This window comes from Megalobrama amblycephala, linkage group LG1 (genome assembly GCF_018812025.1).
Source record: "Megalobrama amblycephala isolate DHTTF-2021 linkage group LG1, ASM1881202v1, whole genome shotgun sequence".
In the NCBI taxonomy this organism is placed as follows: domain Eukaryota; kingdom Metazoa; phylum Chordata; class Actinopteri; order Cypriniformes; family Xenocyprididae; genus Megalobrama; species Megalobrama amblycephala.
The window spans coordinates 51,741,650-51,769,376 of NC_063044.1; the positions used below are offsets into that span (position 1 = coordinate 51,741,650).

General features: G+C 36.0%; 1 protein-coding gene, 1 long non-coding RNA gene and 3 other non-coding genes across 5 annotated transcripts; 4 read left to right on the top strand and 1 right to left on the bottom strand.

The window, feature by feature from the left end:
* The first annotated feature begins 3,965 nt into the window (after positions 1-3,965).
* On the top strand, positions 3,966-7,128 carry LOC125274201. The gene is made up of 7 exons (XR_007186197.1): positions 3,966-4,312; positions 4,398-4,460; positions 4,698-4,730; positions 4,993-5,041; positions 6,402-6,434; positions 6,680-6,728; positions 7,032-7,128. It is a non-coding gene; the product is annotated as an uncharacterized LOC125274201 (long non-coding RNA).
* LOC125250662 lies at positions 4,550-4,622 on the top strand. Its single transcript, XR_007180832.1, has one exon. It is a non-coding gene; the product is annotated as a small nucleolar RNA SNORD49 (small nucleolar RNA).
* LOC125250665 lies at positions 6,256-6,330 on the top strand. Its single transcript, XR_007180833.1, has one exon. It is a non-coding gene; the product is annotated as a small nucleolar RNA SNORD49 (small nucleolar RNA).
* LOC125250655 lies at positions 6,872-6,941 on the top strand. Its single transcript, XR_007180830.1, has one exon. It is a non-coding gene; the product is annotated as a small nucleolar RNA R38 (small nucleolar RNA).
* On the bottom strand, positions 7,077-27,727 carry LOC125274186 (fas-binding factor 1 homolog). Its single transcript, XM_048200366.1, has 30 exons — positions 27,615-27,727; positions 27,145-27,172; positions 27,020-27,070; positions 26,859-26,934; positions 26,682-26,742; positions 24,389-24,439; positions 24,176-24,296; positions 24,031-24,096; positions 23,699-23,818; positions 23,492-23,621; positions 21,473-21,618; positions 21,099-21,195; positions 20,046-20,438; positions 19,891-19,965; positions 19,708-19,769; positions 18,240-18,413; positions 17,043-17,134; positions 16,821-16,946; positions 16,303-16,403; positions 16,019-16,225; positions 14,134-14,241; positions 13,917-14,056; positions 12,622-12,740; positions 12,132-12,249; positions 11,783-11,973; positions 10,229-10,405; positions 10,009-10,146; positions 9,785-9,878; positions 9,603-9,706; positions 7,077-7,223 (listed from the first exon to the last, which is right to left on the bottom strand). Exons 1-30 carry the CDS (start codon positions 27,615-27,617, stop codon positions 7,143-7,145), a joined length of 3,450 nt encoding a protein of 1,149 aa, XP_048056323.1. The 5' UTR covers positions 27,618-27,727; the 3' UTR covers positions 7,077-7,142.

Genomic DNA, 27,727 nt, shown 5'->3' on the forward strand with positions numbered 1-27,727 from the left:
AGCTTTTCAGCAGATGGAAGCATGAAGTGCTCCAAAATCTCCTGATAGCTAGCTGCATTGACCCTGCCCTTGATAAAACACAGTGGACCAACACCAGCAGCTGACATGGCACCCCAGACCATCACTGACTGTGGGTACTTGACACTGGACTTCAGGCATTTTGGCATTTCCTTCTCCCCAGTCTTCCTCCAGACTCTGGCACCTTGATTTCCGAATGACATGCAAAACTGAGCAACAGTCCAGTGCTGCTTCTCTGTAGCCCAGGTCAGGCGCTTCTGCCGCTGTTTCTGGTTCAAAAGTGGCTTGACCTGGGGAATGTGGCACCTGTAGCCCATTTCCTGCACACGCCTGTGCACGGTGGCTCTGGATGTTTCTACTCCAGACTCAGTCCACTGCTTCCGCAGGTCCCCCAAGGTCTTGAATCGGTCCTTCTCCACAATCTTCCTCAGGGTCCGGTCACCTCTTCTCGTTGTGCAGCGTTTTTTGCCACACTTTTTCCTTCCCACAGACTTCCCACTGAGGTGCCTTGATACAGCACTCTGGGAACAGCCTATTCGTTCAGAAATTTCTTTCTGTGTCTTACCCTCTCGCTTGAGGGTTGTCAATGATGGCCTTCTGGTCGGCAGTCTTACCCATGATTGCGGTTTTGAGTAATGAACCAGGCTGGGAGTGTTTAAAAGCCTCAGGAATCTTTTGCAGGTGTTTAGAGTTAATTAGTTGATTCAGATGATTAGGTTAATAGCTCGTTTAGAGAACCTTTTCATGATATGCTAATTTTTTGAGATAGGAATTTTGGGTTTTCATGAGCTGTATGCTAAAATCATCAGTATTAAAACAATAAAAAACCTGAAATATTTCAGTTGGTGTGCAATGAATCTAAAATATATGAAAGTTTAATTTTTATCATTACATTATGGAAAATAATGAACTTTATCACAATATGCTAATTTTTTGAGAAGGACCTGTATATATATATATATATATATATATATATATATATATAAAAGATATTTTCAAGAAACTTTCCGTTTAACTTCATAGAATGTAATGGGAAGGTTTTTTGTAATTTAAACCACTGCTGGAGAAAACAATCATTAGTGTAATTGGACATCTGACTCAAACCTCTAAATAATAGAAGACAACTTCTCCTGATTGTCTCAGATCGGCCATTTACTAATGTTTTGTGTGAAACTGTACAATCACTCCATTATGCTTCAGGCAGGTAACATTTGTCAGCATCACATTGATTATCATTGGAAAGAAATCTGTGCATCAAAATAAGGTGGAACCTTTAGTCAGGCATAACATTATGACCACCTTCCTAATATTGTGTAACTTTTGCTGTCAAAACAGCCCTGACCCGTCGAGGCATGGACTCATCTAGACCTCTGAAGGTGTGCTGTGGTATCTGCACCAAGATGTTAGCAGCAGATCCTTTAAGTCCTGTAAGTTGTGAGGTGGAGCCTCCATGGAACAGACTTGTTTGTTCAGCACATCCCACAGATGCTTGATTGGATTGAGATCTGGGGAATTTGGAGGCCAAGTCAACACCTCAAACTCGTTGTCGTGCTCCTCAAACCATTCCTGAGCCATTTCTGCTTTGTGGCAGGAGCATTATCCTGCTGAAAGAGGCCACAGCCACCAGGGAATACCGTTTCCATGAAAGGGTGTACATGGTCTGCAACAATGCTTAGGAAGGTGGTACGTGTCAAAGTAACATCCACAAGGATGGCAGTACTCAAGGTTTGACTCAATGTAAAAGAAAACGTGATTCATCAGACCAGACCACCTTCTTCCATTGCTCCATGGTCCAGTTCTGATGCTTCACTGTTGGCTCTTTCGGCGGTGGACGGGGTCAGCATGGGCACCCTGACTGGTCTGCAGCTATGCAGCTCCATACACAACAAACTGTGATTCACTGTGTATTCTGACACCTTTCTATCAGAACCAGCATTAACTTGAGCATTTTTGTGCACAGTTTGTCCCTTGTCAAACTCACTCAAATCCTTACGCTTGCCCATTTTTCCTGCTTCTAACATCAGCTTTGAGGACAAAAATGTTCACTTGCTGCCTAATATATCCACCCACTAATAGGTGCTGTGATGAAGAGATCATCAGTGTTATTCACTTCACCTGTCAGTAGTATAAATATATATTATATACAGTACTCACAAAAGGTTAGGGATATTTGACTTTCTGGGGAAATTTCAGAATGAACCTAAAATGCACTATAACCTTTAAAAACTTAATTTGATCTTCTCTAAACTTTTGAATGCACATGTCCAACTGTTCAATACTACAGTACTTCTTGCATAACATGCTGTTCTCTAACAGGGTGATTAAATGATCCATGAATCTGTTCTGGTTCAATGAAAATTTGCATTTAAACAGTCCTTTTCATTGTGCTGTTCACATTTTGACATCATGAGACCAAGATGACACCTAACAACAGTTCCTGGGCCATTGCGAGGCTTCAAACGGGATGTTCTCAGAGGGAAGTTGCCACTGAGCTTAGTGTCACAGCAGGTTGCAACAGACACAGAGAGTCACAGAAAGGCATAGAATTGGATGTGCTTTGGCCACATCCCATGCTGATGACCGCTTCATTGTGAACAGTGCCCTGCGGAACCAGAGGATGAATGCCACTCAACTCCAGGCATGTTTAAAGGATTAGTTTACTTTCAAATAAAATTTTCCTGATAATTTACTCACCCCCATGTCATCCAAGATGTTCATGTCTTTCTTTCTTCAGTCGAAAAGAAATGAAGGTTTTTGATGAAAACATTCCAGGATTTTTCTCCATATAGTGGACTTCAGTGGAGCCCAAACAGTTGAAGGTCAAAATTACAGTTTCAGTGCAGCTTCAAAGGGCTTTAAATGATACCAGACGAGGAATAAGGGTCTTATCTAGAGAAACCATCGCTCATTTTCTAAAAAAAAAATATATTTTTTTACATTTTAACCATAAATACTCATCTTGAACTAGCTCTCTTCTTCTTCTCTATTTGAATTCCTGCAGTATAGACACTGCTAAGTGTATTACTGCCCTTCACAGGTCAAAGTTTGAACTAAATTGTTATATACTTGCACTAGCATATTGTATATAACAATTAGTTCAAACTTTGACCTGTGGAGGGCAGTAATACACTCAAATACAGAAGAAGAAGAAGAAAGCTAGTTCAAGATGAGCATTAATGGTTAAAACGTATATCATTTTTTAAAAAAAATCCGAAAATGACTGATTGTTTCTCTAGATAAGACCCTTATTCCTCGTCTGGTATCGTTTAAAGCCCTTGAAGCTGCACTGAAACTGTAATTTTGACCTTCAACCGTTTGGTCTCCATTGAAGTCCACTATAAGGAGAAAAATCCTGGAATGTTTTCATCAAAAACCTTCATTTCTTTTCGACTGAAGAAAGAAAGACATGAACATTTTGGATGACATGGGGGTGAGTAAATTATCAGGAAATTTTTATTTGAAAGTGAACTAATCCTTTAAGGGAGGTGAGAGGTTGGAAAAAGACTACTATGGAAGTTAATGGTGCCCCAGAACTGTTCAGTTTCTCACATTCTTTAAAATATTTTCCTTTGTGTTCAACAGAACAAAGAAATGTATACATATTTTGAACAACTTGAGGGTGAGTAAATGATGAAATCATTTTAATTTTTGTGTGAACTATCCCTTTAAAAAACAATCCTTTATGTGTAGCTGCAGTTTTAATAGTAAAATGTAGTCCTAAATGTAAAACATGTTATATATGGATTTTTAAAAAACAAATTTTTAGGATTATACATCTAAATAATATAATTAAAATGTATTTGCAGTAATGTAATTTTGTATAATTATATTATTTCTAGTGACTTTTATTTTGTAAAATGCGTCACTTTCCCAGCGCGCGCATTGTGGGCTCCACATTTCCTGCGATCCCTTCGCAGGGCACTTGGAAAGGAAAACAGGATTGTTCCATACAGAACTTTCAGTATACATTTCTTAATCATTCGGAACTCACTTTGTGTTATTTCAGAATTAGAGCCCCATACCCTTTGACCTTCCAGAACTCAAGGTGAAATCTTCGAAGGGAGCAGGGCGCAGGGATGTTCACTGCTGAATGGAACACGCCCCGTCACGTGGGTCGTGACGTTTCAGCGCTATAAAAGCGGACGCTCCCTGTTCCTCGTCCTCTTTCGCCGCGCAACACGTGGATAGGATCGCCTCCTCAGGCACAAAGAAGCGTTTAGCGCGATTAAAACACGTTTATAATGAATTGCACGCGGAGATACGAACACAGCGCCTTCAGACCACCTTGATAAAAGTGAGTTTGTCGATTAGAGTAATTTTATTAACCACACTCGAGATGGCGGTCAGTGTTTAATTTTGCACGTTTTGTTTTTCTGCAGGCTGAATTTAATGCATCGAGATGAGGATTGTCTGCTTCACTGTGTGCACAGTTCACTTAAAAGGTAGGTTTTACGTCGTTTTTCTTTCTTTTTAAATGCATTACCTTTTTAAAAGAAGAACTTTGGTCACTAGAGGTGTCAGGTTGACTGTGTTCTGTGATGAAGATGCTGTATAGGAAAAGCCGTCTGATGCGATAACTGACGATGGCGAAGCAGAATCTGAGACACAATGTGCAGATCTGAAGTTCATCACTGTGCTGGAAACACTGAATCTGATCACGTGCTCCTTTCTCTCTCCAGGTGAACGTCTGAATCTGATTCAGAGCTGATCAGGTAAAGATCTCTTTGTTCACATGTTTGTCTGGCTCTTCCTCTGATGATAAATGCTGCATTGAAAGCAGGGTCCTGGTTTGTGGCATTTCGGGGACCCATACCCACCCACCCCCCCCGGGATGCCCGAGCCTCGACTCTGCTGGAAATGCCCTCTGATGCCCATTAATGATGGCTCAAATTATTCTGAGGAAGCCAAAGCCAATGAGAGTCTGCCCCTGTAATCTGGTGTGAAATCCGTCTGACTCTGGTTTTCTCTTCACAGATGGTGCAGAAACACCATGAGGTCTCCTGCTTCACCTGGATTCACAGCTGTACGTATAAATCACCATAGATCTGTTTTTTAATTACAGGATTGAACCTCTAGGGCAGGGGTGGTGAACTCTGGTCCTGTTTAGCTCCAACCCTGATTTAAAACTCGCCTGCCTGTGCCAATGTAGTTTACAAACAGTGATGCAGAACACTTCAAATTAAATATAGTATTGTTTACAGTTGGTTGGGCATTATTTTATTGCACCAATCTTTTTTTACTTTAAAAGACTATATATGTAGCCAAATAATATAATTTAAGTTAAACTAATCAAGAGCAAAATAAAGTGCATATTTACTTTTTTTTTTTTTTTTTTTTTTTTTTTAAAGGTACCCCAATCTTACTAAAGTTTTGAACACAAACCGATTTTTATCCAGATCTCAACCAAGATTGGATTGTGATCTAATTTCACAATCCTCCTTTCTTTTGAACAACCCATTTTCAAGATTTGATCCAATCGAATGGCTGAAATCTGATCAGATTTACTTCTGAACAACTGGGCACTTAAAGACCGAAGTGAACAACTTTAAAATGACTTAAAATACATATAATAATAATGAGACAAAATGCATAACGGTGAGGTAATTAATTCAAATAATAGTATCAAAGCAATTAATCATATGGTTTTATTGAACACTGTTAAAATGCATAATATAAACTTAATCAACTTATTTACTTTAACAAATACCTGCAGAGGGCGCCAGCGGCCTAGTGATTGTTACATTACAGCAGATCAAATCGTTGTTTAATGCTGCCGAAACATTTATTTCAAATGTTTAATTAGTCTTTAATATTTGGCCACCTAATGATAGAAATGCTACAGCCACAGTAGTTACTTGAACAAGAATATGTGGACCTCAAAACAACTCAGAGTGAGGGTTTAAACATTTGAAACTGCGATGAACAATAATTTGCATATTTAGAGACATTGATGCATTCTCCTGTTGCCATAGGTTTATTAGTGACTTTACGTTTCAGATCTGGTGAAATGGAGCATGTTGCGTTCCCAGATGAACCTTATGAGCAACCCAAATTCTCGGGTTTTTAAAAGTCATCCTAACAGATTTTAATTTAAGGTCATACAGCCTTAGAAAACGGTCTAATGCGGTTCATGGATTCTTGTCTGTTAAATGTGCCACTTCTGTATTGTCAGTTAAGCGACATGGTAAATTTCTTTTTTTTTTTCTTTTTTTTTTTTGGGGGGTAAGGTTGACTGTGTTCTGTGATGAAGATGCTGTATAGGAAAAGCCGTCTGATGCGATAACTGACGATGGCGAAGCAGAATCACTGAGACACAATGTGCAGATCTAAAGTTTAATGTGCTGGAAACACTGAGTCTGATCACGTGCTCTTTCTCTCTCCAGGTGAACGTCTGAATCTGATTCAGTGCTGATCAGGTAAAGATCTCTCTGTTCACATGTTTGTCTGAATCTTCCTGTGGTGATAAATGCTGCATTTCCAGCAGGGCTGTGGCTTGTGGCATTTCGGGGGTCCCACAACTTCCGGGTGCCCGAGCCCCGGCCCTGCTGGAAATGCCCTGTGAGAAACTAATGATGGTCCAGTAAAATTCTGAGGAAGCCAATGAGAATCTGCCCCTGTAATCTGGTGTGAAACCCGTCTGACTCTGGTTTTCTCTTCACAGATGGAGCAGAAACACCATGAGGTCTCCTGCTTCACCTGGATTCACAGCTGTATGTATAAATCAAAGTACATCTATAGTGTAAAAATTTTTTTTTTGTAATGCTGTTCTTGGGTCAGTATAGTTCTGATGGTTCATTAACATGCTCCTGGGATTATGAAGGAACAGTCTGACCCAAGATCAGTGTTTAGACATTCAAGCCTGTGATGAGAGAAGTTATCCCTGTCTGAAAACTTGTGTTGACTTATGGTAACCTGAGGCTATTCCCATATTATAAAAAAAAAATTATTTTATAAATGAAAATGATGACTTTTTTTTTTTTTTTTTTTTTTTCTCCCTCCCCCACTTTTTGCAGAAGCTGTGTTGGAGAGTGATATCAGAACATGAAAATAACTGAAGCTTTTTTTCTTTTTTAACCGTGTTTATTATCAAATAAAGTGTATCAAAATGTCTCCAGTGTCTATGGTCATGTGTTGAAGACTGAGTTGTACGATGTTTTCTTCAGGGTGTCCAGGAAGTACTGCTCCTCTTGCAGGAAGTCTCTGTCCTGTTAGAGAAATGGGCAGAAAACTTTAGTGTGGGATGTTGTCCATTTAGGGCAATGTCAACTATTTATTCAGCATTTACATTGAAATAGAATATTTCCCAATGATTGTACTGGTTTAGTGACTTATGAAATTGTCTGCAATTACTGTGGATTTAATGAAACACAGAGAATGCTACATTTAAGTGTTTCATAATTGTCAACAATTAAGGTCTTAAATGTGAGAGAGAACGAGTTCCCTCTGAAGGCAAGAATTTAACCCACAATGTCCATTCATTGCAATAGCAGATGATTAAAAGTAATTCTAGTGGCACATTTCAACCCTTGAATAAAAAATAAAGGTAATTGCAACTTGACTTCTCAATTGTGTGGTATAAACTTTCAATTGTGTCTTTTAAAGGTGCCCTCCCTCCGAATTGGACTTTATAACTCGCAACTGTGAGGAAAAGTCGCAAATACCTTTTTAATTTCGTTCAGTGACAAACAAGCTTCCATATTTAAATTAGTGATGGGCAGATCGAGGCTTCGTGAAACACTGAAGCAGTTGAATCAAATGTGCCGTAATGATTTGAGGCTTCGAAACAATATGACACCAGTCTCTACGGTGACCCCTAGTGGTCAGAACAGTGTAAATGCAACAACTCGGGCCAAACATGCATTAAAAATACCCTTTAACAAATGTATTGCAAAAGTTTTATTGAAAGTAAAATCAAATGAAATCAACTAATCATCTAAGATTAAATATAGAGTGTCTGTATAATGTGTTCTTTTATCAATTTTAAAGGCTTGTTTCTTTGTTCCATGCCTCAAGCTAAACAGGCCAATAAGAGATTAATAACTACCATTATTAATTTTAATTATTCTAATGTATAATTAAAACATCTACAAATGTATAAAACTGATCGGAGATCAGGCAAAACCATAGGGTAAAGCTCTAGAGTCTAGACACTTGTTCAATAGTTCTCAGTGAATCTGCATGATTCATGGGCTCACTTTATCATCGCCCTCTATCGGTGAACCATTGACATTTCGAACTGTTTCGAAACAGTGATGACGCAACGAAGTCTCGTTTACTAAAATCACGTGACTTTAGCAGTTTGATACGCTCCGAATCACTGATTCGAAACAAAAGATTCATGAAGCTTCGGAGCTTCATGAAGCAGTGTTTCGAAATCGGCCATCACTAATTTTAATTCATGTGGTAATGGAATACTAGATCAGTATATAATATGCATTTGTACATTGGCAAATTAAATTTCAAATATGCCATGCATACACATCCTCTATGCTGTGGAACTAGTGAGAATTGTGTGGTAGTTTGATATTCTGAACACAGCCCACAGTCTCCAAGAATTATGGGTAAGGGTTACTAATAATCACTCATGGCCATAAAAATGATGTTTAAACATCCATCCTGAAATGCTGGGCTGTGTTTATGCCCACCCCTCGCTCACTTGGATATCCGTCATTGCATTACATTACAAAAGTGCAGACTCAGAGGAAGACCGTGAGGATTTAGGGTGCCATTTGGGATTCAGCCTTTGTTACACCTGCTTCGATTGACTTAATTTCATGTTGAAGTGGATTGTAAGTGGCATGTAATTTGGATTAACTACATCCTTGTCTGATCTGATTTTTTTTCGCCATTGGATTATTGGCTTCAAAATCGATAGGGAATATGGTGAGATTTATTTAATTTTGGCTACGCTTGCTGAACTGAATTGTTGATTTTTCACTGGAGTCACTCGAACTGTTGGCTTTGGCATTTATATGAGGATATTTTTCTGGTTAATATGGTTGAATTATTCACTTGATCATTTCATTTATGTATATAATATGCCCTTGAGCCTATTTTATGTTTAATGTACATGTATATACTGTGTTTTTTGCACTATTGAAAAAAAATTACACTACTGGATTATATATAAACTATCATTTTCAACTTTTTTTATTTACACCATTAGATTAATGGCTTCAACATCAATGGGAAATAGGGTGAGATTTTCCCTTTTTTATTGAATTATTCTTGTATATATTTGTTTAATCTTTTATTTCTGCATTTTTTTTTTTTTGGTTATTTTTGCTGAACCAAAGTGTTGCTTTATTTCAATTATTCACTTGAGTCGTTCAGGTACCGTTGGCTTTACTTTCGCATTTAAATGAGGATTTTTCTGTTTTGAATCATGTTTGAATTATTGAATTCATCATTGCATACATGTATATAAGTGTAACCCATATACCATGTGAAGCCTCTTTAATGGTGGTCAGTTGAAAGGTTCTGGTCCTCTTTAGTATCAAAGCGCATCATTACTTGGGGAAACTGGGTATTGAATGACCCTATTGTGACGTTATCAGCTGTGAAGTGAATCTTTGTCATCGTACCTTCTCAGCGGTGTGTTTGATGAGGGCGAGTCGGGCGTGTAGTTCGGCGGGCACCGGGTTGACAGCGGCGCTCAGGTGTGTGCTGGCCAACGCTGGAGAGAAATCTTAACAAACACACACACACGTGACTCACTGTCTGAGACACTGAACGCCTGCATTGGGTCTGTGAACGGACACATTACCTGCGATGAGAGGCGCTGACGTCACTGGATTGACAGGAAGAGTGTGTCTCAGTCGCTCCAAGTCTCTGTGATGATCCGTCATCCTCAAGCGCTCCTGAGAGGTCACATGATCAGAATTACGCAGCGTCGGGTAACTAGATAACTACATTGCTGTGACATCAAAAAATAATTAGGTTTATAAATAGGACATTGTGTGTTAGTGTCAGACGGTGGTTAGCAGTGACCTGTTGTAAGTTGTGCTCCTGTTGTCTCAGTCGCTCTATCTGTGTGTGTATGTTTCGCAGTCTGGTCTGATGTTCGGCCTCCACCTGTCTGGCCTCCCGCAGCGCTCGCTCTCCCTCCTCGAAGCGCTCGGACGCCAGCTGCACGTGAGGAGACGGTTCAGTGTCACATGATCGGGTGTCAAACGCGCCGCTGACCGTAGTGCTTTACTTAGTCTTTTACCTTACTGAACGCCTCCACTTCCTGTGCCCGTGTTTTGAGTCGCAGTGCCGTGGAGCTCAGCTTCTCTTTCTCTCTCTCCAGCTCCTGTCTCTCTTTCTCCAGGCCGTCTCTCTCTCTCTGCAGCGATTCCTCCTTCTGTTTCAGCTCTCCGGAGCGCAGCTTCAGTTCGGCCTGCTCCTGAATATCACCAAGGAAAACTGTGATGGACTGTCCCGCCTCTCAAATGACTTCCCTTTTCTGCTGATGTCAGCAGTCCCTCTCACTTTTCCAATTTCTCCCATTTGAACTGTTTAGACTCGTATTAGCAGTATTAAATTAAAAAAATAATAAATAAATAAATAAAAAAGTATTAAATTTATATTAAATATATAAATGTATATAAAAAAATATTAAATTAAAATACATATAAATATATGTATAATCTATATATATATATATATATATATATATATATATATATATATATATATATAATATAAATGTATTTATATATTCAATATTTTGGATTACTTTTTTCATATTTTCAATTTTCATTTTAATTTGATTACATTTTTGTAATTTTATATTTAGTTTTAGTCTAATTTTATTTGAGTTTGTTTTTCATATTTTAATATTCATATTTTAATTTAGATTTGTTTATATTTGAATTTGCATATTTATAAATTCAAATATATATATATATATATATATATATATATATATAATTAAATTTAAAAATTGTAAAAATGTAATATGTAATACAAAAATTAAAATTAAAAAATAAATAAAAATGTAATTATTTGATTATTTTAATTTATATATTACATTTTTAATTTATATATGTGTACATTAGTTGTTTTTGAGACAGATTATTTTATATATATATATATATATATATATATATATATATATATATATATATATATAATTTTAATTTTAAATTTTTAGTAATTTTGTATTTTTGTCATTTTATTCTGTTTTATTCTGTTTTTTTTTGTTTGTTTTTTTTATGGTTTTTGTTATAAGTTAACTATTATAACTCCAAATAAAACTTTTTTTCTTTAAGTATAACAAGCATAAAAAACGTAGAATGGTCTGCTTTGAGAATGAAAAGACTTATTACTGTTTTTGCCACAGATTAACAAATATGTTAATTGCGACTTTACATTTTCACAATTTAGACTCTTTTCAGGGAATTCCGACATTATATTATTATATATCTCCCAATTCTAACAATTGTTTCTTTTAATTGCAAGTTTTTAACTCAAAAATCAGAATGTTAAGATTTAAATACAATAATAGAATAATATTAGTACTGAGAAATACAACTATGGCATAAAATGATGCTGTTTGTGTCTGTTTCATGTAAACATTAGCATCTAACTCAACTCATTACGTAAAATTAATTTAAATTTTTTTTTAAAAAAATGCATCGGCTTCAGCTTCTAATATTATCTGTAAAGCATGAATGAATGCATGCAAACACATGGAGTTTTTGTCCTGTATTGTGATCAGCTGATACAGTACAGATAGTGTCTGAACTGCGCTGCGTGAGGTTTATATCATCAGTCACACCTGTGCCATGCTGAGGATGGACCCCTCTCTGTTGGCGTCTCTCTCCATGGCGCGGCTGGTCTCTCTCTCGGCCCGCTCCTGACGCAGCTTCTCCTGCGTGTGAAACCTGCTCCACTCGGCCGCCAGCTTCCGCCGCTCTTCAGCGCAGTGCTGCATGACGGACTGCTGCTCCTCCAGCAGAGCGCTCTGAGAGAGAGAGAGAGAGAGAGTATATATGTGCATATATACACACACACATTATATATTTATCATATATAGAGGGAGAGATAGATATACAGTAGATCTGTAATTGATGAGTAATCTATAATCTATAATCATGTTTAATGAGTGATTTTGGTCTGACCTTTGCCTTTTTCCAGCTCCTCTCTCTCCATGCTGAAGTGTTGCATCATGGTCCGTCTCTCCTCCTCTAGTCCTCGTAGAGATGATTCAGCTTTGGCCTGTTCTGATGTCACACGCCAGCGCTCCTAAACACACAAACCAGCGTAACTTCATGAGCCGTTTTCACTGACGGTACTAGATGTAAATAGCGACTGCGTTATGGAGGATGATCAGATTTCTCTTTTATTTTTATTATTAACTTATGTTTACATCGTTCAATTAGTGCACTTGGACAGCTACATAGAAACACAGACATGTGACCAATCCCGAGTGGCGGCGTCACTACACACTTCTACCAGCGCAGTTGTCCAATATAACTGGAACCGTTCCTTATTATCCTTCAAACTATCCAGGAAAGCGACTGTTAAACGGTCTTGTGTTCTGACTGATAATGTATATGAGTGTTTTATTCATGTTCAGAGCGAGTGTGTGGAGTGGGTTCAGTGGGGTTTCTCGACCTTCTCCAGCTGTCTCTGCTGCTCAGCCAGCTGTGTGTCCATCTTGGCGATGACCTCTTTGAGACGTGACCTCTCGTCGCTCATCTCGCGCTGCTGCTGACTCAAACGCTCCTGCAGCACTGGGACACAAAAACACATTCACATCAGCTCAGTTGTTTTGCCAGGGATGAAGCGTACGAGCGCTTCACTCGCAGTTACGACTAAAAATAGATGTGTGCGAACTGTAAAATGTGTTCAGGAGCACATTATATGCCAATATAAACGAGGTCCTCGCAGGTCTTGTAAAACATCTTAAATTCACTTTTTTTCAAATTTAAGGTCATAGAAAGTAAAATGTTTTAAATGGTATAACACAAGTTTTAATTTTCATTTGAAGCGGTCTTAAATTTGAAGCTGTAAAACAGGAATTGAGATATGGCCTAATATGATTATTATTTAATTTCATTAAATAATTATGATCACTGCGCATTCAAAGTGAAAACATGACACTGTTGTGTGGTTCACAATCACTGAATACTGCAGATTTATGCCAATAGATTGATTATTGATTGAATTATCACAATGTTTACTTTATGGTGTTTATATTGTAATATGTTGTAGATGGTTGTAAGAGTGCATATTTAATCTCCCTTATATGTTTGAATGGGCAGCTGGCAGTAGTACAGCACATACATTTCAAAATAAGAGTCCTGGTGTGTTTTGGGCTGGTTTATAATTAAAAGTCCAGCATTAAAGTATTAGTTCACTTCAGAATTAAAATTTTTTCATGTCACGTGTGACCTTTCCAACATTATTACACAATGCGTGGAGCATCGCAGAATAGTGCAAGATGAGCATTTGTGGTTAAAAAGTATATAAATTTGTATTTTTTTTTATAAAATGGCCAATTGTTTTGCTCGATAAGACCCTTATTCCTCGTCTGGGATCGTTTAAAGCTCTTTGAAGCTGCACTGAAACTATAATTTTGACCTTCAACTGTTTGGGCTCCATTGAAGTCCACTATAAGGAGAAAAATCCTGGAATGTTTTCATCAAAAACCTTCATTTCTTTTCGACTGAAGAAAGAAAGACATGAACATCTTGGATGACATGGGGGTGAGTAAATTATCAGGAAATATTAATTCACAAGTGAACTAATCCTTTAAGAACATTTTTTCTGGTCATTATTGGTATTTCGGTTACAACATAAACTGTTTCTGGCATTTTCATTGCGCTCCTACAGTTCTTTATGAGCTTCTAAACATGTGGTCCTGGGGGAAAAAGGCACATGTCAAGCCCTGATGTTTGCTGCGGCACCTCTGAGCTGCTGGTCTCTCTGTCTGGCTCCGATCTCCAGTCCCTGCGCCGTGTGCTCATGTGAGCTCTCCACTCGAGACGACAGGTCGCCCAGCCTGCGGGAGAACAGCTCCATCTGCTCGATGACGGTCGTCAGAGACCTGCACACACACACACCTCATGAGACGCGTCTGACGGACGAGAGTCTGCTTTGTGAGTGATCGGTGACGGGCAGCACCTGGTCTGTGACGTGGCGCTGGTCACGGCGTCGATCTCCTCGTCCTTCAGCTTCTTCAGGTGCTGGATCTGCTCTTCATGATCTCTCTTCATCTCCAGGATGGACTTCCTGTCACAAACGTTAAACAAATGAGCTCGTTTTACACTCAGGTGGGATTATTCGCTTATTTCTGAAACATCATCAAACTTTAAAGGACTTTTGAGCCAAAGTTTTTTTTTTTTTTTTTTGATTAAATGCTGATAAATAAATAAAAATGAGTACTTAAAAACAGTCAGAATAAAACACTTAAAAAAAAGATATAGGTTTTTTTTGTTTATCTGCATGACACATTTTATATTTTATATTCTATGATACTTTCACTCAAAGGTATGAATATTTTACTCACATTTACGAGTTACGGCTTAAAATATATGTGTGGAAACTGTCAAATGTATTCAGGAATACAATCAAAATGAATGCAGTAATTAAAAATAAAACACTTACTGAAAAAAGATGAAATTTCATTTGTTTATCTGCATGTAACGTGACCATTAACCGCCATCAGAGAACCAACATCATGAATATGTTGTTAAATTACTGAAATATTAACTTAAAATCTCAGGGGGACTTTTATATTTTATATTCTATAATATTTTAGCTCAGAGGTGTTCGGCTGACAAAAAAAACGCTTTGACAATCCCTCCTTTTTAGAATAATAATTTAGTCAATAATCATCTTGTTATCATTAGTATTATTTATATAATATCATAATATTTATCAATATTTTGAATTCGCTCTTATTTTTAAATTTTACAGGGTTTTTTTGCTACTTGGTTTTATTATTTTTATTAGGGCGTTTTTAAAAATGATTTTACTTAGCTTTATTTTTATTTCAGTTTTAGAATTTTTTTTTTTTACATTTCAGTTTTTATTTGATTTAGATTAGAAAATTTCTATTTTTTTTATTTTTAATGTTTTGATTACTGAAATGTGATTGAACAATATTTCGACATCATGGTCATTTTTAATTTTATTTTAGGAAATTATTATGTATGAACACATCATTATTATTAATGTCATTTAAATTTTAATATCAATTAAATTAAGAATAAACAATTATTTAAATTTTAATAATAATTTGTTGATTTTGTATATTCATTTTTTACTTTGATTAAAAAAAAAATATTCATTTTTGTAATTTGGCTACTTCAGTTTATTTTATTTCCATTAGTTAAAATATATTTTGAAAGATTTTTCAAAGTGTTTTTTTTTCATGTAATAAAAAAAGTTATATATATGTAATTATATTTATACATTTATATATAAAAAACATTATTAATAGTTTTAGTAATCAATAACAACACTGCTATAGAGCAATAATGATTCCCACTTTTCCAGTGGCCTAGTTTCCGGAAGCATTTTCCCATTCATTTTCTCCTAAGGGATTTCAAAACATTCTTCAATAATCCATGAGCAAAAGCAGTCAGATCCCAGACCAATCACATGACAAACTTTGATCTGAAGTATTTGAAGATCAGATTTAATGTAGGACTGAATCCACTCTCTTCATCAGTGTGTGTGTACCTGGTATTCCCTACATTATAGGGACCAAATGTCCCCACAAGGATAGTAATACCATTTTGATCTTATAGGGACATTTTTTGGTCCCCATGAGGAAAACGGCTTATAAACTATACTAAATAAAGTATTTTGAAGATGTAAAAATGCAAAAAGTTTCTGTGATGGGTAGGTTTAGAGTTTTAGAGGGACAGAAATTACAGTTTGTACAGTATAAAAACCATTACGTCTATGTGAAGTCCCCAGTAAACATGGAAACCTGTGTGTGTGTGTGTGTGTGTGTGTGTGTGTGTGTGTGTGTGTGTGTGTGTGTGTGTGTGTGTGTCACCTCTGCAGGTCTCTGAGTCTCTCCACCTCTCTGTCTCGGTCCTGTTGACTCTGTGCGAGTCTGCGCTGGTGCTGCGCCTGAATCTCCGCACGCTCCTGCTCCGCCATACGTGTGACGGCAGCCAGTCTCTCCGCCAGGTCCTCGTTCTCCTGCCGCGAGCGCAGCTCTCGCTGGGCGGCCGATTCCTCCAGCAGCTTCACACGAGCTCTGAGACGAGACGACATGTGTGAGACCAAACCACATTGTTTTAACTCAGTGTGTGTGTGTGTGTGTGTGTGTGTTACCTGTGCATGTTCTCCATGAGCTCAGTGTCCTGTTTGTGTCTCTGCTGAACGCTCTCCAACAGCATGTGATTCTGATCTCTCTCCAGCTGTAAACTCCTCACCTGAACACACACACACACACGCATGAAGACTGAGGTCATTCTGTGTTGCGCTCTGATTGGATGAGATGTGTTCAATTCACATCAGTTCAATTCTGTATTGATGCATTAGTTATTTAGCTTCAGTTATATCAGGGATATTCATGAATATTTTAGTCAGATGAACCCTTTGAGCTAAAATATTTACTTGAGATTTGAAGTTAATATTTTTAATAATTTATCAACACATTCACATGTTTTCTGAAGTCAATTAATGTAATTTTAATTGTTTTTAATGATTTAAGTAGTTGTTAACTTTTCATTCATTCCCAACCCCCTGCATTTCCCTCATGAACTCAAGTTTGGAAAATGTTTACCACAGTTAAGGCTGCTTCAGGCTCTGTTAATGCAGAGTAAAGCGTCTGCTGGTGGTGTTTGTACCTGTGCCTCCAGCTGAATGATGCGTTTCTGCAGTGACGTCACGTCTGTGTGCTGATGGTCCGTGTCTGTTCTGTGTCTGTTCACGTCCAGAGAGCTGCTCAAACCCCACAGATGAGACTGAGCCAACTGCACACACACACACAAAATCCCTTTATTAGTTTACTGAATATGAATCCACATCAGAGCATGTTGTAAATGTGTGTGTGTGTGTGTGTGTGTGACCTGTTGCTGTATGAGCAGCTGCTGTAGACTGTCTGCAGGCAGAGGCGTGTGTGTTTGTGTCACAGGTACAGCGCCCTCCGCTGGTGGAAACACTGAAACAACAGCCGTTTAAAAACACAAACACATCAATAATGTTTTACATTATTGATCCCTTAATTCTTATTTATGTAATGTGAAAACATGTTTAATGTTTTTAATATGTTAATACATCATACAACAAAATATTTACAATCATGATAATATTTTAATAATACACATTATTATATTATTATTATTATTATTATTATTGCTGTTATTTCACTGAATTTGTTTTAATAACACACACATACGTCATAGTAATATTTAATAATAAATCATTTAAATTTTAATGCAAGTATTAAAATAAATTAATCATTGGTTGAATTTAAATATTATTTGTTGATTTTCATTTTAAAAAAATCATTCACTTTTGTATTTAATTTTGTAAATTTGTGATATGTGTGGATAATTTTATTTATTTATAATAATAATTTATTTATTATTATTATTATTATTATTTTTTTTTTTTTTTAGATTTATTTGTTTCCTCTGGGGGGTGGGAAAATATTTTTTCATGATTCTCCTGTACTTGTATTGTGTTATTATTGTAAATTTGTTTCATTTTTACAGTAATACAGAAGACGCATCATACATCATGGGAATATTTATTAATAATTTTAATTATTTTTATATTGTTTTATTTTTTATTTAATTTTAATTTGAATAAATTAATATAAAACATCATATTCACTTTTGTAATTCATTATGTAATACAGAAGACATATCATACATAATATGTATTATTATTATTTTAATTTATTTGTAATATTTATATTTTTATTAATAAAATTAATTTATTTAATAAATATTATTAATAAATTTATTATAAAACTATTTAATTAATATTGAATATTAATTTGTTGGGTTTAATTTATGACAAAAAATATTGTATTCTTTTTAGTAATTCTTGTAATTAATTTGTACAGTAATACAGTAATTTCAAATAAGAGAATGTGGGATTTAAATGGGAAAATATCACAATGGCATTATGCTTTTTCCCTTCATACAGAATATAATTCCCTATTTTATTTAAATCATATTTTTGGGTGAATTGAGTTTTCGTGAGGTTTATATAATAGTGGTCACGATAAACTCCTGCTCTACACTAGCAGCACCTACACCATGCTGCAGGGGGCGCTATAGTGGGCACGGGCCACCCGTGGACGGGGTTGGAGGGGGGCGTCTCTGTCGGGCCGTCCCGTCCTGAGGCTGTTCTGGGGTCCTGAGCGTGTGCGGTGTGTTGTGCGCTGCTGGTTGTGTTTGAGGGTCGTGACGAGAGGGTCTGATTGAGTCCTGAAACGGGACAGAAGCGGTGAAGAGGGGCTGGAGGGGAATCAGGGGTGTCAGAGATGTCCTGAAACAGGGCCTGACGTACACTAACTTTCTAAGCAGATGACTGGATCACTACAGTGAGAACATGTTGAAAGTGAATTGTGGATAGGGTTGTTTTAGGGTGTTTGACGGGTAACAGATGCTAAAACAGTATGTAATTAGAGGGAACTAACTTTTATTACGAATTATATATGAATTGAATTATTGCCAACATGTAAACTGTTGAAATTTAGAATCGGGCTTCTCACGTCTTTTAACCAATGATTTTCCATGACTTTTTCACATTTTTAGTAAGAAAAACTGGCACATTCACAGAAGAGTTTGTGAACATTAGTGATGGTTCCTCTAGATCAGAGCTTCTCAACCTTTTTGACTCCAAAAGGCGCCATGACCTTTGCAGTCATTTCTAATTTTCTTGATAAGGATTTTTTTTTACTCAATTTCAAAGCTTGACATAACTAGAAAAATGACTACTGGGTTATGTGATGATACATTTCCAAGACTTTCATCGGTTCTAGAAATCAATGAGCTTTCCTTATAAATTTCAGGTTTTTAAGACATCCTGCTTCTTCAAAGACAAAAATGTAATTAAAATAAGAAATATCTTAATTTTTTTGAGTAGTGTTAGCAAATTTTCTTATTTGAAATCATTTAAGTCATCTTTTTGCTCCTGGTTGAGATTTATATTCATGATTTAAAATGATTGTTTAGGCGTGAAATGTGTTTTCTGGGGTTGTTTTAGGACGTTTGAAGGGTAACAGACAACAACAGTGTTTACTGAAGGGACTTTAGTGACACGAACACAACTAACCTTAGAAATCAGAGTCAGCTGAAATCAATTAAAACATTCAAATAATCAGGTAAGAAAATACCACTAAGTTCTAGAATCCGCATATTTGCACCAATTTCTTTACCTAATGTTTGTGATAACTGGATAAGGAATTGTATTTTATAGTTTTTTAATAGATTTCATTGGATAATCATGTTAAAGTTTTAGAAGTAAAAAGAGCAATTTCTAGATAATGAGTTGAGCAAAACCTCTAACATTTATATTCACTCTAAAATGTGCATGACTTGTCTACACATATTATGTATTATGCCTCTTTTTACAAGATGTAATATAAGTCTCCGGTGCTCCAGAATGTGTCTGTGAAGTTTCAGCTCAAAACATCCCGTCTGTGTTCAAACACTTCAGTGAATTTTGCATAATAGTCCCCTTTAACATTGTTTGATAGAGTGCAGAGTTTGACTGTACCAGGTTTATGTTGTGTTTCTGTGCTTGTGTTGTGTTGGATGGAGATGCCAGTGGACTCTCTGCTGGAAACACACACACACACACACACACACACACACACACACACACACACACACACACTCCATTTAGAGCAACATAAATCACATGACCACAGCATTACGGCACTGTTTGTATTGACTGTACCTGGACTCTGTGTTTGGGACAGGAGGCTCGTCCGGTCGTTTCAGTCGTGGGGCTGAAGAGACATTTGATTTAGAGCTGCAAATCACACATCACACATTAGAGCAAATCTCTGCATCTTGATCCAGTCCAACCAACATTCAATCTCAAACCTTCACCTGAGAAACACGTCCTCCTCCTCCCTTACTCCTGATGAAACTTGCTGTTTCCTCTCTCTCTCCTCTGATTGGCTCACTAACTGTGTTTTCCTGCGACTGAGTGCTCCAGCGAGCCAGTCATCGTCCTCCTCATCTCTCTTCACCGGTCTCGAGACGGTTTTAGGAGACGAGGGTGCAGCCGGCGGATCTGCAGGTGTTTCTTTCCGGGCCGTTAAGGAGGGAGACGCTGGAGGCTTCAGGATCTCCGGAGCAGGTTGTTTGGGTTCCTCCTTCATCTTTTCCTCCTCCTCCTCCTGATTCAGGCCGAGCCAGTCTGATCTGGGCCGGACGGCGCGTGTGGAGGGTTTGGGCTTGTGTTCAGGCGAGTGAACGCTCACGTCTTCAGTCGAGAATCTGACACAAAACAGTGCAAAGAATCTGATTTATACAAATAAATGATAATATTTGTTTTATTTATGTTGTTATTTTTGTGATTTGTATGGAAGCTTGTTTCTGCCACTGAATAAAAAAGGTATAATTGCAACTTTTTATCTTGCAATTCTGACTTTTTTCCTCAGAACTGCAAGATATAGAATCAGAATTATATGATATAAAGTCGCAATTGTGAGTTTATAACACAAAATTGCGAGTTTAAATCACACAATTCTGAGAAAAGAAGTCACAATTGTGTTTTTTATTTTTATTTAGTGGTGGAAACAAGCTTGCATAGTTTTGTTCCATAGCTTTTTTTCCCCTGTACAAATATCTAAACAAATCAAGATGCATTTACAAGAAAAATCCCCTGCCATCGGGGTTCAGAAAAATAAACTTTTTTCAAAGGGAAAACAAGTAGATTTTTCTGACTTCTTGTTAAGCATAATCTCCCTTCCTTTTGATCGGTTTCTCAGAAATAAGGCTTCTTATCTTTGCATCTCTTGATTTAAGAATGTTTAGATAATTGTACTTTAAAACAAGATTACAAAAATACTGAGTAAGAACCTTGCTTCTTGCAGTCTGTCACGTTGGTGACCTGCTAGTTAGTAGTCATGTTGTAACATTTGTGAATTGACTCACCTGACAGACTGTCTCCGGGACTGACGGCCCTCTGGAGTCGAAGCCATCGTGGGCTGATAAGAGCCGAATGTGAAGTCCTCCTCGTCCATCAGAGAGGCTACAGACAGCAAGATCAACAGTTAGAGCTTGTTTATTGATTTCAGTGTCTTTTGGATACTTATTTCTGCATTTGGCAGATGCTTTTATGCAAAGTGACTTGTATTGCATTCAATGGGAATCAAACCCACCTATATTTAGCAGTGATATGATCTATAACTTCAATGAAATTGCAACTATTGTGTATTGTTGTATTGGCACTTAAGTGACTGATCAGTGCCGTTTACAGTAATCTGCTCTGGTAAGTTAGCATGAGTTGAGATCGTGTCAGCCGTCACCTCTTCCCGCTGAGCTCTTCTCCGGCGGTTTCTCTTTCTGTGGCGTCTCTTTCTTCTCTCCCGTCACGGGTCTCTCCAGCAGACGAGGAGACGTCCCTCGGCCCAAGATCTCATCCAGTTTGGTGCGAGCTCTCAGAGGAGGATCACTGATGAGGACAGAGACACAGAAATCACAACCACTTCCTTCTCAATTCATCCAGACCACAAATATCAGAGTTCTCTATGAATAATACCATAGAGCAAGTAAATAATGTATTAGCGCTTAAAGTAGTAGCAGTATATACTTGTTGGCAGAGGCTATTTACAACTAACTCCGCCCACCAATGTCTGATTGAGCCAGACAAAATTACAAAAGAAACCCGTCTGATAACAGGATCGTTGAGAAGAAAGCAGGCGGCGTTAACTTTTGACGCGAGTTAGAATACACCTTTTACTGAACTCATTCTTTTCCCACTATGAAAGCCTATTTTTGCCACATAAAAAAAAGAAAATGCTCCGGTGATTCATAATGACTTAAAATTATGACATAAGTAGTCATAATTATGAGATGACAAGTCAAGATTATGTCTTAAAGGCCCGGTTTCACAGACTGGATTAGGCCTTTGTTCAATTAGGACATTTAAGTAGCTTTTACTGGTGTGCATCTTGACACAAAACAATGACACTGACAAATTTTAAGATAGACAAGTTGCTTTCAGTTAAAAACAGATCAAACATGCATTTTAGTCTAGGACTAGCTTATGCCTTGTCTGTGAAATCAGGGTTAAAAGTCATAATTATGATATACCAATTCGAAATTTTGAAGTTGACATACTAAATCAAAATTATGACATTAAAAAGTCATAATTATGAGAAATCATCAAAATTATGACATGAAAAGTCAATTAATAAATTTAAATTAAATATTTATTTATTAAAGTCTTACTTATGAGACACATTTGAAGTTATGACAGATGAAATTGACTTAAACAGTCATAATTATGAGATAAAAATCAAATAAGTCATAAATGTGACACTAAATCAAAATTATGAAATTAAAAAGTCATAATTATGAGATACAACAAAATTATGACAGTCAATTACTAAATTGAAATTAAATTATTGAAGTCTTACTTATGAGACACATTATGAAAACATTATGATAAAACGTCAAAATCATGACATGAAAAGTAAAATACGACGTGCATATCAGATTTTTCTATGAGTAACACCGTAGAGTAAGTAAATAATGTCTTATCATTAGAAGTAGTAGCAGTATATACTTTTATACTATATATAATAAACAATCAGAAACCATTTATTCAATAATCACTGCCTTTTTTGTGAATGAATGAATGAATGAATGAGGCATTTATATATATATATATATATATATATATATATATATTTATATTTGTATTCTTAAGTACATTTTTGTAAGATTGTAAACATTATCTAAGACAAACACTGTCTTTAAATGTTAATGAATTGAATTATGCCATCTCAAGATAAATTAATATATGAATATATACACAAATATTCATGACAATCTTTGTCTTATATAAAATCTAACAGATAAAAAGTTAAAAAAAGATTAAAAAATAAAATAAAAAATAATTAAGTAAATAATGATATGATGATGATGATGATAATAATAATGTAATATATAACAGATAATATATAACATATAACATGTAATATGTAATATATAATATGTAACAGAAACATAATTAATAGTGATAATATTAACAATATTATTATTATTATTGGTTGTAGTAGTTGTATTTTTATTAGTATTAAATACATTTCTTTTATAAATAATTTAAACATTTAGAAATTTACTAAAGAATTGGAAAAAGCAGCACTTATTATTGAATGACTCTGAAATGTTTTCTGTTTGTTTGGATTATATACAACAGAAAATTATTTAATATTGATAGTTAATGAATGAATGTTTTATTATTATTTGCTGAATCTAACAGGGTTGATGTTTTAAGATTGTCCCAGTGTCTTTATTAACTCGCGGGATTCAGGCTTCACCTCTCTTTTTTCAGTGTCAGTCCGTTTCCTTGTGTTTTGTTTGTTTCTCCGAAGCCCAGAGCATCCATCAGATCATCTTCATCATCAAACGTCAGATCGTCCCTCTTCCTCACGGCAGCTGCTGGAGACGCTGAGGAACAGAAAGAGACGTCATCTGTCAGAGTCAGTCATGTGACGCTCAGATCTGTGAGACGTCACCGTTCTCACCCGTCTCTGTTTTCTGAGAAACGGCAGGTGAGGAAGAGCGCGGCCGCTCGGTTTTCTTCATCATCTTCTGCTTGTGTTCCAGATCGCCCAACAGATCATCCAGCGAATCGTCCACGTTATCTGTGAAACATGAAGAACAGGTTTCAGTGGTTTATCTCACAGAGGTGTGTGTAAAAGCGTTGTTGTGATACCTTCATCAGGAGGAGGAGGATGAACACCCCCACCTTCATCATCTGAACCACAAGCAGCATGAAAGTGGAGCACATGGAGAAAATCAAACCCTCATGAAGCCTTTTGACGCTGTCAGACAGAAATCATGGTTTTGCTCTTACCCAGAAAGCTGAACTTCTTGTAAGCTCTCGCTGTGGAGGCCGGAGCAGAACTGGGCTTTTTCTCTTCTGTAAAAACACATTGAATTCTTTATAGTTAACAGTGCTTTAAGAGTCAAAGTTAAAATCTCACAGTAGAGAAACGCACCTGTGGTTTTGCTCTGATCTCCTGCTTTAGACGCTCCTCCTTTAGCTTCTTTCCTCTGAGCTGGAGCTGAACTCGGCTTCCTCTTCGAGCTGAACAGATCCGCATCCATGTCATCTATGTCCTGGAATGAACAAAACCGGAATGATGCCATATGTTTGATGATGTCACAGCTCATATTTCAGCCAATCAGGAAGCAGCAGCAGCTTGGTTTACCTTCATGCTGTCCAGCAGAGCGGCAGGATCGGCCTCAGACACATCAGAGCCCTGAGACACAAATTCACACATGAATGCCAAATAGAAGTAATATAGAAGAGACGGTAGAGTTTAGGTGCTCTGACTAATACTAAAACCTTAAAAAAACATTTTTGTCACTTCAAAATACTATAATTTAACAAACTTATTTTTTATTTCAGTTTCCAAAGCAATATTTCACATTATTGTTTAGTTTAACTTGAAGTACTAAAATAACTAAAACAAATAAAAATAAATAAAATAAAAAACATAAAAAAATTTTTTTATTAGATTCTGACAAAAACACAACAAAATCACTACATTTTTTAAATGAAAATGGAATATATTTTAACTTTTAACTAAAATTTTCACTTTAATATTAAAACCATAAAAAATATTACTTGAAATAAAATATACTGGAGTATTTTTTACAAACTTATTTTATTTAAATTTCCAAGGCAATATTTCTCATTATTGTTTAGTTAAACTTGAACTACTAAAATAACTAAAACTATAATAAAAATAAATAAAACTATATAGACATAAAAATAATCTAATAAAATGACAAAAACACAACAAAATCACTAAAACTTTAAATGGAAATGGAAAAAACTTTTAACTAAATGTTTAACTTTGATATAAACCATAAAACATTTGTTTATTACATTAACTTATATAAATATTTTTAACAAATTTATTTTATTTTAGTTTCCAAGGCAAAATTTCTCATTTTCGTTTAGTTTAACTTGAAGTACTAAAATAAAAAAATAATAGAAATAGTTACGCATAAAAAAAAAAAAAAAAAAAAAATACAACAACAAAATCACTAAAACTTTAAAATTGAGAATGGAAAATACTTTAACTTTTAACTAAAAGTTTAACTTTAAAATTGAAACTATATAAAAACATTTATTAACATAAAAAAAAATCTGATAAAAATGACAAAAACACACAACAGAATCACTAAAAATTGAAACTAAAAGTTTAGTTTTAATACTAAAACCATAAAAAAATGTTTGTTACCCTATCTTAAATATTTTTAACAAACTTATTTTATTCTAGTTTCCAAGGCAAAATTTCTCATTTTCGTTTAGTTTAACTTGAAGTACTAAAATAACAAAAACTGAAATAAAAATTAAACAATACTGTTTACACATTTATTTCTATTAAAAGTAACTAAGTAATGTAATTAGTTACTTTTTTTAGGGAGTAACACAATATCGTAACTAGGGGTGTAACGGTACATGTATTCGTACCGAACCGTGTCGATACAGGACTTCCGGTACGGTGCACATGTGTACCGAATGCATTTCGTTGCAACTTTAAGGTCTCCTGTTTGGGAACACTTCAGTTTAAAATAAGCTCTGCGTTTTGTTACTTTTGATAAGAAACAAAGTGTCATCTTTCCAATTCCCATTTTATCATGAAATTCCAACAGAAATGCCGTTTTGGCGCTCTTTAATGTGGCTTGACAGATCTCTCTATAGGCGCCACAAGCTGCGTTCAAGCGAGTGATCGCGATCATCTCTTCCTCGTTAATACTAGTTACAGAATAAACATGAATGAACATTCAAGGGTATGTTGAAAGACACAGTACAGCTTACTGAAATGTATAATATCTCGTGTAATCAAAGGCGTGTTTCAGAAACGAACATAATTAGTTACTGTTTTAGGGAGTGAGACAATATTATAACGCATTACTTTTAAAAGTAACTTTCCCTTACACTAGACATATTAAAAAACAAATCTGATAAAAATGACCAAAAAAAAATGAAAATGGAAAATACACAAACACTAATCCAACATTGTAATAAACACTTTAATAATAAAACACTGAGTAGATGTTTATTGCAGGCAATCTGAACTTTCATCTTATCAATTTATCTAGAAATGAGCGGCCTGTATTATTTCTTAATATTGCATGTATTAATACGTCGAATAGTGAATTCTGCACTAAAGTTTTGGTTACACTGTATTTATGTGGTCCATGTTAGTGTAATTATACATTTAAGTACAGAGTAATAACAATTAACTAAATGCACTTACTATAGGGTGTGGTTTAGGGTTATTTGCATGTAATTATGCATAACTTATAGTTATTACTACATGTAAAGTGTAACAAGGACACTAAAATAAAGCATTACCTAAATTTTAAGCCTGTTTTATCTTAGTTTTTTTAATTGTACAGCATTTTAGTTTACTCTGTAGTTTTTAAAGTGCTTTATTGAGTTGAATATAATAATTAAAGGTGTTTGATCAGCAGCTCGTGCCTCACCTCCTCATCTCTCTCAGCCTCTTCTGCCAGTTTACTGAAGAAATCATCGTCCAGCAGTGATCTGAACACAAAGAGAGCAGCTTTATGAGACGTTTACACAGCTGACGGACTCTAACTGTGTCTCAGTTCATCTGTCAGACTGTTTATCAACTGTTTTTCAACCATTATCAGACAGACCTCTTCCCGCTGCGTGACGTGAGGACGGCCGCGGGTCTGCTGGACACGGCTGCAGGCGAGCGCACCTTCACCGGACCTGTGGACCGAAGACACTCACCTTTAAAACAGGTAAAACACGTCTGCTGCCATGAAAATACTGTGACTAGATCAGTGAATGATACCTTCATCATCATCATCGCCCAGCAGATCTCCTAACACGTCATCTATAGAGCCTGAGAGAAAGATGAAAATACATTACAGCTCATATAATAATCAAACACAAGAGAGAAACACAAACTGAACTCACCTCTGAGACCCTTCTTCTGTTTTGAGGTCTGAAAAAGATGATTCATATTATACTACTACATTACTATCATTTTATTATTGTATTGTATTAAACCACAGAATAATGTCACATGGTCCAGGCTTATATAAATTGTTTTGCAACACTGATTTGCAATGCATACTAAATTTATTATACATAAAAAAAAAAAAAAAAAAAAAAAAAAATAGCATTAAACAGCAACAACGTTTTCAATCTGTCCAAAATAATTATATTAAGTACTGTTAATTTACACTTTTTTTTACTTATTACAGGTTCTGTAATAAATAGATGAACGCCAGGCTTGAACCTTCAATCTCTTTCACGAGCCCAGATTTGTAACCACTACGCCACCGTCGTCACGTGTTTGTTTCGTTTTACAGTAGTATTAAAGTGCATTTGTTATTACTTTTGTGTATACTGTGTTTTAAATAAGTAAGAAAGCTGATGTTTACCATATCTGATTCCCAGCAGGAGAAACGGAGTGTTTATGGTGAAATCTGCGCGCGTGCCCGTTACCAATGGAAACCGGGACAGCCTCAACAAAAGCACGAGCGCTGAGACCCAG

Coding starts and splice junctions, on each gene's coding strand:
- LOC125274186 (XM_048200366.1), bottom strand. Junction 17,135..18,239: donor AGCGCCCCCTGCAGCATGGT/GTAGGTGCTGCT, acceptor CTGTTGTTTCAG/TGTTTCCACCAGCGGAGGGC. Junction 9,707..9,784: donor GTCAGCGCCTCTCATCGCAG/GTAATGTGTCCG, acceptor GTGTTTGTTAAG/ATTTCTCTCCAGCGTTGGCC.